The sequence below is a fragment of the Festucalex cinctus genome, chromosome 7 (assembly GCF_051991245.1).
Source record: "Festucalex cinctus isolate MCC-2025b chromosome 7, RoL_Fcin_1.0, whole genome shotgun sequence".
NCBI lineage: Eukaryota > Metazoa > Chordata > Actinopteri > Syngnathiformes > Syngnathidae > Festucalex > Festucalex cinctus.
This window is the reverse complement of record NC_135417.1, coordinates 522,094-535,453: the sequence shown is the minus strand read 5'-3', so window position 1 is coordinate 535,453 and position 13,360 is coordinate 522,094. Positions and strand designations below refer to the sequence as shown.

General features: G+C 41.6%; 1 protein-coding gene across 1 annotated transcript in view; it reads left to right on the top strand.

The window, feature by feature from the left end:
* The window catches only part of LOC144022314 (neural-cadherin), a 110,777-nt gene that overhangs the window by 65,083 nt on the left and 32,334 nt on the right, over positions 1-13,360 (top strand). Inside the window, exons 3-12 of the mRNA XM_077527019.1 lie at positions 59-284; positions 2,743-2,947; positions 4,448-4,559; positions 4,631-4,880; positions 5,897-6,039; positions 7,634-7,806; positions 7,872-8,040; positions 8,268-8,438; positions 10,571-10,743; positions 10,986-11,153. Coding sequence (XP_077383145.1) covers positions 59-284; positions 2,743-2,947; positions 4,448-4,559; positions 4,631-4,880; positions 5,897-6,039; positions 7,634-7,806; positions 7,872-8,040; positions 8,268-8,438; positions 10,571-10,743; positions 10,986-11,153 — 1,790 coding nt within the window. The remainder of the gene's footprint in view (positions 1-58; positions 285-2,742; positions 2,948-4,447; positions 4,560-4,630; positions 4,881-5,896; positions 6,040-7,633; positions 7,807-7,871; positions 8,041-8,267; positions 8,439-10,570; positions 10,744-10,985; positions 11,154-13,360) is intronic.

Genomic DNA, 13,360 nt, shown 5'->3' with positions numbered 1-13,360 from the left:
AGAAAACAGTAAATAAGAAATTAGAAATAATACAGAATATATTTTTTTTATTTGTCAGGCGGTGTGGACTGCTTCGAGGTGGACCGGCGCTCAGGCGAAATCAGGACCACGGGGCGACCCCTGGCCCCCAGCTACGAGTACCATCTGCGGGTTCAGGCCGTGGACGCCGACGGCCGCAAAGGTCCGCCGGCCACCGTGTCGGTCCTCGCCGGCTACCGCCCGCCGCAGTTCACCAACGCCACCTACCAGCTCAATGTGGCCGAGAACATGGCCGTCGGACAGCCGTGAGTGACCATCGTTACTTTTTTTCTTTTTTGTCTGTGTTACTTCATTTGACTTACTACAAAGCATGTTATCCGCTTGTGGATACAAATAACTCAACTTAATAATGAAACATTTAGGATAAAACATAAAATTGTCAGTCACTGAGCAATGCATTGTGGGACTTGTAGTATTATGTACGTGCATTACATGTGTTGTGGAGGAGCATGCGTGATGGATGGATGGATGGATGATGGATGGATGGATGAGGAGGATGGAGGTTGGTGGGCTGGATGACAGATGAAGAGGACCCAGATGCAAGAGTGTGTGTGGCCCGAGGCTGAGAGTTTGAAAGTGTGGCAAATTCAAATATTTATTAAAAGCGAGGTCTGGATAAACATGAAGGGATATGTGTGTGCGTGTGCATGTGTGTTTGTGTGTGTGTCCCTTTGGGCTTCTGGCGCAAAGCACATTGTGTTAATAATATCCGAGTGTCCATGCCACCCTGTGAGTCGTGTGTTTGGGGGGCATGTGTCTATACGTGCGGCGTGTGTGTGTGTGTGTGTGTGTGTGTGTGCAGTGCATCCATTTGGATGCATTTGGTGTGTCGCCCGTGTCGCGTTCAGCTTTCATTTCTTAAAAAAAAAAGAAGACATTTTGAGCGTCACTCATTCATTAATTGAAGAGGAACTACATTTCCCATAATGCCATGCGAACAAAGCCATTGCTAATGTTTATTGTAACTTTGATTTTTAACTCATTCACTCTCATCCATTTTCACTGAAGCAACCCCCTTCACTCCCGGCTGTTTTACTGGATTTTGACTGAGTTTGCAAGGCCCACAGAATATTGTGTTCTATTGCTATAAAAACATGGAAACTACCAAAAGAAAGATTAGTGTCTCTTCTTTCATCAGGGAAAAAAAAGCATGTTTCTATCTGTTTCCGTTTTGCAGCAATTAGCATTAGAATATATCATATATCATCATTATTCACAGATCTGGTTAGAATTGTGGAAACGACTTGTTTTCAACATGGCCCTGGTTGATCTCTTATACTCTTCTGCCACCTGTTGGCCATTTGTGTAATAACTACTATTTTTTTCATCCGTTCTTTGCAGTTGAAAGGATGGATCAAAGTCAAAGCTTTTCTGTATGCTCTAGCATAAAAAACATAAAAAACATAGTAATATGTCTTTGGGACACAATACATTTAAAATAGAACGTATTTATACGTTTTTGGGAGCAAATGAGTTAATGATATTTTTTCCTAACAGTGACGCTCAAAGTGCAGTATGAGTGCCATTAGTGGTACGTGAGCTCCCTCTAGTGGTGCATGGAAGAATCATTGCCGCAGTACAGTTCAGTTATATTTCACTTTTAAGATCAATCAGTACATTTGCACTGATTGATTGAATGTGTTTACATTTTGTTTTAGTTTTATCAAACTTTGTTTGCAATAAATTTTAATTTGAAATTAAAAAATACTAGGGATAGACCGATTATCAGCGCAGATATTCAGCATTTTGAGAAATATCGGTATCCATTTTGAAAAATCATATGGCTGATAATAGATACATTAAAAAAAAAAAAACTAAAAAAAAAAAGTGTTCATTTGAGGGAACTTATTTTAATTAAAATAAAAATAATCAAGTTTTCATTTTCATTTTTGCCGACCCTGGGAACTCTCTGCACCTTCTGTTTTTGTTTGAAATTAAAACTAAGATAAGTACAAATTTAGTACTTTTAAAAAAAATTAAAAAAAATAAAATAAAAAAAAAAGGGAAAAAAAACTCAGCATATTTTACTAACTAAAAGTTGCTCAATAAAGATATGCTTTAAAATTAAAAAAAAATAATAAAACTTAAGAGCTGGAGTTTGTATTTTTTCAACATTTTGATGCTAATATTTTCCCTTTTTAGTGAAAATAAATATCGGCTTCAATATCTGTGTCCTTGACTACTAATAAGTAGTAATAGTATCAGTATCGGCCCCGAAAAAACCATATTGATCTATCTCTTAAAAAAAAAAAAAAACATTATTTATCGATTGTTTTTAAATGTTCCTATATCTTGCATAATGTTACATTGACATACAATATACATTGTAAAAGAAAGCCCCGTTATCATTTTTGATTAATTGACGACACAACTTAATTTATTTATTTATTTATGTATTTATTTATTTATTTATTCAGGTAAGGCAACAGAGAACAGATTGTTTATGTAATGCAAACCATGCTGCAGTTGTAGAGTAAAAAAAAAAAAAAAAAAAAGCAATCCATACACAATAAACGGTATAATGTAATATAGTTAAATATTTACCTAATACATTACATTATATCCATAGCATATAGTGAAAAAATGAATGAAGTAAATAGTATTATTTGTTGCAATGTTACTGTAAGATACTGCTCTAAAAAAAATGAAAATCAACAATACACTTCTTTTTTTTTTTTTTAAATTGTGTCTACTACCGTGCAGCGTGGGTGCCGTCCAGGCCGTGTCCTTCCAGAAGAAGACGCTGGCCTACGTGCTGCAGTCGAATCCCGGCAACCTGTTCAGCATCAACCAGGAGAGCGGCGCCCTCGGCCTCACCCGCACCGTCGACTACGAGAGCGGACACAACGTGCACACCCTGCAAGTCCGAGCCTCCGAGGCCGACACGGGCCTCAGCGGCGTCAGCGAGGTGCGGGAAATAACACGACACTGATGGTTGTAGGATAGAATCAAATTACAGAACAGGGTGAATATGTAACCTCGAAGGTCAAAGGTCGAACGTGTGAGGTGCATAGCACTTTTAGCAATTAGCTTATTTTAGTTGAAGTTGCAACACTTAAATGTTTTTATTTTCAAACTTGCATTGAGCGATGACGGTTTAGCTTCCAAGCACAGCTGCTGAATCAGACTTTGTGATGCAACCCTTAAATTTGCCGCTTGTGCCGCTCATCAAGCACGCACGCTCCCGCACACACGCCTCGCGCGCACCCCGCCGTTGCCCTCATTTTCATCGGGGCGCTTGATGAAAAGTCAGCACATCAAAGCTGCGTTCCCAAGCTCAGTGATCAGACGCCATCGCCGTCGCATCAGCACTTATACACGCACACACTTCTTATACACACAGAATCGAAGACACACAAACTTGTGTAAATGTGGGGAAACTTAGCTGACTCCTCATGGGAAGCTCTGAAGATGTCATAGCGGCTCACATTAATACACGTGCACATACACACACCTGGAGGAGTCCATTATCACCTCCCCTGCTGTCCAAATGTTGGTAAGTGCTTTAAAATGGCTACCAGTGTCCCCTAAAGGCTTTGGCTACTCTATTAGCTCGGCTGGCTAATCCACTCCAAGGGTGTGTGCGTGATGTGTGTGCATTGCCTCCATCTCAGTAACACTATTTATAGTGCACCTCACGGTAGCCTCTATAGGTTGTGTTGCCTTCAGCCCCAAAGGACATTTTAGAAGAAATGTCACCCGGCACACAACATTGTGGAGAGACCACAAGTCAGAATTTACTGGAATGCTAAGAGGGAAAAAAAACGTGTATACATAACACAATATTCTGTTTGAAAGTGTTCACAAAAATTGGTAAGAGTTCAATTCAAACGAGGGACTGTTTAAATGCCTTGATATGTGCTGCTGTTTTGGTTAGCAACTACAGAATAGTCAGTTGAGCAACAAAGACGCTCCACATAACAAAAGCATGTTTACTTGTTTTCAACATGCTAAAGACTCCACGCTTCAATTCCTCCGGGAGACTGTTTACTTGCCTCGGTAGGTGCTGCTGTTTTGAGCTCGGCCATTGATTGGGGCACGGCGTCTATAGTTCAGGAAATGCACTGATCAAATTTTATGCAGCTTCCGGCTAAAATTGCCGGAACCGTTCGCTAACGCATGCGCACCTCCAGTCGTTTATACTCCACTGGGTCGCCACCGTTACCGAAACATTTGGCATGTCCAAAAGCTCGAGACTGGAAAATGAGCAGCCGCTCCCATTAAATTACGGGGATGGAAAACTGCGTATGGGTTTGAGCTCCAATGAGTTGGAACGTTTGCTACAGAGTCACGATTGAGAGTGAGAGAAGGAATTTTCTCTCACATTTGTCTTCATTTTTTTTTCAAATAAAACAGGAAGTTTATAAATGGAGCGATATACTTAATAACACCAAGATGCTGCCTACAGGTTGTTGTCTACATAACGGATGAGAACGACTGCACCCCGGAGTTCCTGCACTCCATCTACACCCGGGATAACGTTCCTGAGAATGTCGCACCCGGAACGTCACTGCTGCAAGGTTGGATTGCATCAACACATTCCATCTCACTTCCCCATTGTGGGAGTATAAAAGTCTTATATCATCCTCAGTTCTGGCCCGGGACTGCGACTCGGGAGTGAACTCGGAGCTCTCCTACTCAGTCCACGGCGACGACTTTGACATCACGTCTGCGGGCGTAGTCACCGCCGCCCGCCGGCTGGACTACGAGCGGCCCAATCACGTCTACGAGTTCCTGGTAGTCGCCGTGGACGCAGGGACGCCGCCGCGCACCGGCACCGCCTCCGTACGCATCCGGGTGGCCAACACTAACGACGAGACGCCCGTCTTCTCGCAGGCCGTGTATGACAAACTCGCTCGCTCTCTCTCGCTTGTAAAAACAGGAAGATATAGACTAGCTGTTATCCTATTAATAGAAGAAGAAACTGTTGCTGTTAGGACTAAAATAAATTTGGTTATCTGACATCAGATTAGTAGAAGAAGAATCCAATCCAATCTGTTATCATATCAGAAGAAGCCGGTAGCTATATGATTTTCCAGATTAGGTAAAGAAGAAACTATTTGTTACCATATTAAAGGAAGATTGGATATCTCTTACCAGATTAATAGAAGATGCTGGGCTAACTATTCCCAGATGAGTAGAAGAAGAAAATAGATCTGTTGCCAGATTAGTAAAGGAAGAAGCTAGGCTAGATTTATCAGATCAGTAGTAAAAGAAGATAGGATAGCTGTTAAGAGATTACCAGAAGCAGTTAGGATGGCTGGTACCAGATAAGTAGAAGAAGAAGAACACAGATTAGCTCTTGGAGGATTAGTAGACAAAGAAAGGATAGTTATTTCCAGTTTAGTAAAATAAAAGAATATAGGGTGCCTGTGACTATATTAGTAGAAGAAGCTAGCCAATAAGTAGTAGAAGAAAAGGTTAGGCTAGCAATTACCAGATAAATTGAAGAAAAGCACCAAGACTATGTTACCATAGTAGTAGAAGAAGCTAGTCAACAAGTAGAAGAAGAAGCTAGGCTAGCAGTTACCATATTAGTAGATGAAAAGCAGCTGGACTACCTGTTAACGTCGTAGTCGAAATTAGTCAACAACTAGAAGAAGTAGCTAAGCTAGCGGTTACCATATTAGTAGCCAAAAAGCAGCTAGACTATCAGTTACCATAGTAGTAGAAGAAGCTAGACAACAAGTACAAGAAGAAGCTAGGCTAGCTCTTACCAGATTCATAGTAGTGGAAGAATATAGGCTAAAGCTGCTAGGCTAGTTGTTAGTAGATAGCAAATAGTTGAAGATAGGCTGTCTGTTATCAACTTATCTGAATCTCACCCACACTTCCACTCGTCTTAACTTGTTTTCAGCTACAAGACGTTCTTAAGTGAGGACGCGGGCCCCGACACCCTTGTCGCCATTGTCCATGCCAACGACCCTGATGGTGACTGTGTCTCGTATGCGATCACCGGCGGCAATGAGGACAGCAACTTCCTGTTGGACAACCAGAAAGGTGAGAAAGACACACTCTTTTGAGCTTGGGTAACAGGTGTTGCGAAGGCCCTCTGGGAATGGCTGTTTATTGTTATTTAATCCAGTTTCATAAAAATTCACACTCTAGAATGCTTACTATTCGAACCAGGTCATAAACAGTTAGCAGATGTACCCATAAGTTGTGGTTGGCGGTCCCCATGTGTTTATAGATGTACAGGTAGTATAATAGCTAGTTAGTTTGACAGCATATACATTTTCTAAACGAAAAAAGAAACTATGAAATCGCAAAATATAAATAATTCCAATTATTTGTCACAGGTTTATGTAAATAATAAACATGCAGTTGTTTTTATGAGAAACACAAAACCGTGTTGATGCTGGTTCTTCCCTGGATAGTCGGTATGTTGTTTGTTAGCATGCATTAGCATAACAACATGCAACAGTGACAGAAACATCAACGCGCACACACGCACGCACACAAGTACAGCGGTTGTTGCCTTGGTAACTGGTATATTGGGGACAAAGCTAGTGAGCCCCCAAACAGGCGTGCATATAAAACACGAATACACACATAATTATTTATTGATATTCAGCCGTGTTGCACATGTTTATCTTTTTGTGTTTTGCACCTTATCGCCCAGCATGCACTCCTCTGCTGCACGCACACACGAGCACACTTAAACACACGCATACAGACACATACAGTACACACACCAAAGCGTTAAACACATAAATGGCTATAACAGTGTTTTATTGTTACCCACGCACGGCAGATAGCCTTTGGCGTGCTGGGATGTTGGGCTTTGTCACTTCAAAGTGTGTAGTAAGTATTTTCATGTAGATGGCTCCCTGGCAAAGCTGCTTATGTGTTAGTTTGTTTGCTGGGTTATGCTAATGCCCGCTTGATTGTACGCGCATGAAAACACGACTGTTTTTTCAACAAGGTGGACTAATGCGGGGTTTTCGCCACCCACGCTGAAAGTAGACGCTAACTGACATTCCTTCAACAGCCACGTGAGGTTCTCTTCCCAATTTGGTGTGAAGTAAAAGTTCTGGGATCAAGTTATGATCAGTCTTGAAAGAGAAAGAAGGAATATAAATCGAGCATAGCAGCTAAGTTTGCAAGTCGCCTTGTTTCTTAGCCTCGTAGCCGTGTCTGCTCAGTGGTCCTGTTAGGTTTGGACACCGTGATGTCGTGTGGATGGATAAATTCTGATCAATAAATAGACAATGGAAATGCCAAAAATGGAATGGAACTGAACCGTACTATATGGTAGAAACAAGGGTTAAGGTTAGGATTAGGTGTTTCAGCTAGGTTTAATGGTTAGTGTAAGGGTGGGTGTTAACATCTAGGTATTAGGGGTCTTTGGTTAAGGAGATGGATTAGGGTCGAGTTGATGTTAGGTTTTTGGGTAGGGATTATGGTTGGGGTTAGATATATCTAGGGTAGGGGAAGTTGTAGGGTAGGAATTAGGGCTAGGGTGTGGGAGTAGGGGTTAGGTTTCCGCCTAGGGTATATAGTTAAAGTTTTGGGTATGGTTTGCGGTTAAGTGTAGGTATTAGTATCATATCAATTTGTACTGCAATACCGTGTGTATTTCCTGTGTTTCAAGGCATCATTAAGCTACGGCGAAGCCCTCCGCCTAGACTAAAAGGTCCTCAGTACGTCCTCACCATCACCGCCACCGACGACAACGCGTCCGGCGGTCCGTACCCACTCAGCAGCTCGGCTCAGGTCATCGTCGGAATCAACGACATCAACAACAACAAGCCCGTCTTCCAGGAGGTGACAACCAGATAGTCTCAACAGTTTCAAGATTCAAAGTGATCTGATCACTGCTATGTCTGTAGTGTCAGAACTACAGCTTGAAAGCCGCCGTTCTGGAGAACCAGCCACCCGGGACTTTTGTGCTGAGGGTCCAAGCCCAGGACGCCGACATGGGGGTAAACGGAGAAGTCAAGTACGGGATTATGCACAGGGACGGGGTGTCGTCTGGATTTGACATCCATCCAGACAGCGGTAGGTATCGGTGCCACGTCTTCACTGGTGTCAATCACTCAGTCTAACACATCCAAGTTGTAATCTTGATTTACCAGTGCCCAACTCATGTTATTATTATTAATGTCATTTCAGTTCATTTCAATAGGAAAAATTAAGAGTTGGTTTAAAAGTTAATTGCATCATGTAACGAATTTTAGTCAGAACTGAAGCTACCATCTTATTTATTGGGCATCTTTGTTTATCAGGCGTGATCACGACGGCGGTGAGTTTCGACCGGGAGCGTCAGCGTGAGTTCACGCTGTCGGTAACGGCCACCGACCAGGCCGAGGAGCCGCTTATCGGGATCTGCCAAATCACCGTCCTCGTCGCAGACCAGAACGACAACGACCCCAAGTTCGAGAACAGCCGCTACCAGTGTGAGTGTTTGGTTCCTAATCGTTAGCGTTAACATAAACTACTAGAGGGCCCGGTTGTTCAATTCTCGGTTATTTTAACCACTGTTTACTAACCGCCGGTTAAATCTACTTAACCAACGGTTAAAGCTATAACTGAGTCTTGAACAACCGGGCCTAGCTTGTTAAGATAGCTAACTTGTTTAAAGATTGAGCTAATGTACAGGTTGAAAGTTTCAAACTCCGTTCACGCTATGTGCATTGTGCAGTATATATTTGCGATGAGGTCTTTATTTGGGCTAACAGCTGTCACTCGTACTCGGGTGTTCTTAGCGCACATCTGTTGCCGAGCTCATTCATATTCACAGTTATCTCACGCTCACACATCCTTGCGCTCGCTTCTCGGCGCATCCTCCCTTGGATTTGTTTCGCCTGAGCCCTTCTGTCGGGATCAGGTGAAGTTTGTCAGTCGGCTGTTAGCCGTCAGTCTGCATCGGCGTCAGGCCGGGAGGCGGGCGGGGATGAAGGAGGGATGAAGGAGAGATGAAGAAGCTCTTCAGGCCTCGGTGTGTTTGTTTGTTTGTGATGTGTGTTGTTTGGCTGTGTGTTTTGATAAGCGCCGCGTCACAAGTCGTCCTCGTCACATTAGCGCACGAGGAATTCATTAACTATTTAGCACACACGTTTGAATGGTTCTGGCGTGTGTGTGCGTGCGTGCGTGAGTGAGTGTGTTTTAGCATTCATCATCATACAATAAAATCCATATTTGATTGGCTCATTAAAGTTAATGATAACAGAATGCAGTGTTTTAACTCAAATCTTAGACAAGAATTCCCAAATGATGTATGTGATCGTCTACTTTTTTATTTTTCCAAACAAGGTTTACGTATTTAAATTAGAGTTTCAAGTCAGGTTGAAGGTTTCAGATTATTAAAATGAGGTGAGGGTTTGTAATGGGAACAGGGTTCGGTTTCAAGCCAGTGTTGGGAGTTTCAAATTACGGTTTCAACAAGCCATGTTTAGGGTTTGAAAGTAGGGCTTCAACTAAGTCAAGGTATGGGTTTTAGGTAAGGATTTGTGTTTTACAATAAGGTTTTCAGTTAGGGTTTTAAACAAGGTTTGATGTTTCAATCGGGTTTTAAGATTATTTTTAGGTATTCAAATTAGAGTTTTTAACACGGGGTCAGGGTTTCAAATGATTTGGGTTTCAAATTAGGCTTTCATGCCAGAATTGGGTCTTCAAATTAGTGGGTTAACCCTAGTGTAAGGTTTCAACAAGCGTTACATTTTCAAATAAAGGTTTCAAACCATGATACGTGATAAGAAAATTATAAAATGAGTTTTAATTTAAGGATTCAAGACAGGATTAGAGTGCAGTTTGTCTTTGTGCAGTTTGTCACTTTTTTACTCGCAACTGCCACCTCTGGCCGTGCAGTGTCGTTCGCTAGCTAATGCTACAGGCTAATGCTAGCACGACGCCACATGTCCGCTACTCCGAGGTGCAGTCAGAGTAAAATTCTTCGTACTCATCTGGTTATTGGTGGAGCATGCATGACGTTTTTAAATGGCACAATGCACCTTTAAACCCCGGTTAGTGGTTTTCAAGAAATTTTTTTTTATTGTGGTACACAGGTCTTTTTTATTTTTTTTATTTTTTTATTTTTTAATCTGTCATTGTATTTAAAAAAAAAAAAAAAAAAGCCATGATTCAAGTTTAAAACAAAGGTTAGGGTTCTGTTGGTTTTCAAGCTGAAATTAAGGTTTCAAGTTTGGGCTTTAAAGTCAAACGAACAAGGTTTCGAGACAGGGTTAGCATTTCAAATGAGGGTTAAGGTTTCAAATTAAGGATTTAAGACAGGATGCGGCTGTGATGCTGTAAACAAGGTAAGAGCAATGCGAACATTTTAGTTTTTGTCTTTGCGTGATGAGCATTTGACATTCGTTGTCCAGTCAGCAGAAAGTCTGCAGGATTTCCATAAAAGTCCAAATGTCAGCTGTTGACTTTGCAGCACGGGGCAAAACGGAGGCGACACAATGCTGCGCTCCACGTTATTTTACACATCTGCTGTCATGTCGGTCGCATCAAATATTTAACGTGGCCGTGGTATGTTTTCTGGAGGCGGACTGACGCCCCCGTGTGTCTTGGCCTCTCTCAGATTTCCTGCGAGAGGACACGGCCGTTGGGACTAGCTTCCTGCGGGCGGCGGCGCACGACGACGACCAGGGCAGCAACGCGGCCATCGCGTACTCGCTGTCTCCGCAGAGGCCGGCGTACCTCCACATCAATCCCAGCACAGGATGGATTTACGTCAATCAACCCATTTCACAGGTGAATGGATGGAGGGAGCCCTTTGAAACATCAAAATTCGCTGCCAATGTCCATACACAATAAAAACGAACACTATTTTGGGCCAATCCATCTGTGCTATCTGGCGTGAGTTTTTAGCATCGTTAGCAAATGCTTGAAATATAGCCACATAGCATTTATTCTAATAGAAAGTTGACACTACTCACATTACAATGAGTCAAAAAAAAAAAAAAAGATAATGCCCTAAAAATTCCTCCTCGCAGACGTCCAAGATCAACCAACAGATCGTGGCGTCAGACGGCGGCAACCGCAGCAGCTCGGTGGAGCTCACCGTCATCATCACCAACGTCCACAACCAGCCGCCGCACTGGGAGCAGCCCGAGTACTGGGTCACCGTGCCCGAGAACACCGTCAGGGACGCCAAGATCCTGGTAAGTACAACTCAGACATTCTCACACTTGCTAGCTACTTAAGATGGACAGATACCAGTGTTAAATAAGACTCTGGTCAATGTAGAAGTCCTGATTCAACTTCTGTTCTTTCACATAGTAAGAGTGAAAAAATTACTCCCTAAACACTATATAATGCCCTATATACATGCATACCTATGAGTTTACTGAACCAAAACTGGACCCATGCAGTTACAACACAAAATGGCTGCCATCGATGTGTTTATTGATGGTTTGTGACTGAAAACAAGGGATGTTCGATACCACTTTTTTTCAGACCGATACTCAGACCCTCAGTACTCACCGATACCGATACCAACTGCCGAAACGAGTAGTACATTTTGACAAATAAAAAAAATCACTAAAATATATTTTTAAACAAATATATTTCCTTTAATTTTGACCAAAAAAAAAACAGCACAGTCACTCTTCAATAGTCTTAACGCTCAAAATAAAACACAAAAATGCTCTTTTAGTTTAAGATTCACAATTTTGAAGTATTTCCAAAGCGGTGAAGTTTTGGTGAAAAACTGCTGAAAGCTAGCGCCAGTTACAGGCAAGGAGGACTCACTTAACGTCTTCCTCCTCTGCCATCGGTCGCTTGTACTCGTCTGCGTCACGAGTACTCGAGTACTTGGAAAAAAGACTGGTATCGGCCCGATACCGATACCTGGTATCGGTACTCGCCCATCCCTACTGAAAACATTTGAAAATTCTTGACTTATGTTGTGAAAATGTTTGTAAGTAGAGCAACACATCACAAAATGCTGTGAAAGGCTTTCTTTGTATTCATTTTGCGAAATGTGCTCATTTGAAAAAAAGTACATGATTGATTAGTTTCTCGTAACAATCCAATGTGATATATTAACCAAAATATTAGAAATGCACAAGTCGAACATCTCAATAACACTAGAATATTTTATTGAGCTCCTATTTGGATGTAGTGATGTCGTGTACCTAATGAAGTGGCCCCCGAGTCTCCCAGTCTGGCTCCTTGCTCTCCGCTCGAGTGCTAATCACACGCCGGAGGAGCGCTAGTTTTAAATTTAGCCGTCTTGTTAATTACACCGCTAACGAGGTAGAGAGGCAGTCTGTCATGTTGTGTTAAGATTTTTTTTTTCTTAACGGCATATGTGCTCAGGTTATTTTTAAAACTTCACAAAAGTTCACTTATCTCCACCAAAACTTTGTATGTATCATAACATGTTTGTGGCGTAATGGTTGCTGGAAACTATACAGTGGAATTTTTTTAGATAAAAACATCCAGATTATTATTATTATTTTTATTTTATTTTTTTTATTTGAATTGTGTATGGTGGCAGTAAACAATTATTTTGGACTAAGAAAAGCAGGGGTGTCAAACTCATATTAGCTCAGGGACCGCATGGAGGAAAAATATATTACCAAGTGTGCCGGATTGGTAAATAATGGTATATAACTTAAAAACAATTGCCATCAAATTATACGCAGATTTTCGCTATTTGTGGGCCAGCCCTAAATTACGGAGCTCAACTGTAATCATATTGTTCCAAAAAAATAACATGAATGCAAATAGCCACGGCAACACTATGCCTGTATGTGTTCTGGACGTGTTAAATCTACCTGTTTTGCACATATATTGTTCCCAGAATGCATTGTGTGGCACAGTTAACTCATTCGCTCGCCGCCATTTTCACTGAAGCAACCCTCTTCGCTCCCGGCTGTTCTACTGGATTTTGACTGATTTTTGCAAGGCCCACAGAACATTGTGTTCTATTGTTATAAAAACATAGAACCTAGCAAAAGAAAGATTAGAGTTTCTTCTTTCATCAGGATAAAAAAAAAAGTATATTTCTATCTGTTTCCATTTTACAGCAATTAGCATTAGAATATAGCTAAGTTTTATCATGATTCACAAATCTGTTGAAAACACTGGGGAAAACAGCTTGTTTGCAACAGGGCCCTGGTTGATCTCTTATACTCTGCTGCCACCTGCTGGCCGTTTTTGTAATAACTACCATTGCTTCAACAGTTCTCTTCAGTTCAGAAGCTGCATCAAAGCCTTCGGTATGCTCTAACATAAAAAAAAAACAAAAAAAACAACAACAAAAAAACGTATAAATACGTCCTTGGGGCACTGTTAATATTTAAAATAGAATGTATTTATACGTTTTTGGGAGCAAATTAGTTAATGACGTTATAAGGATGTT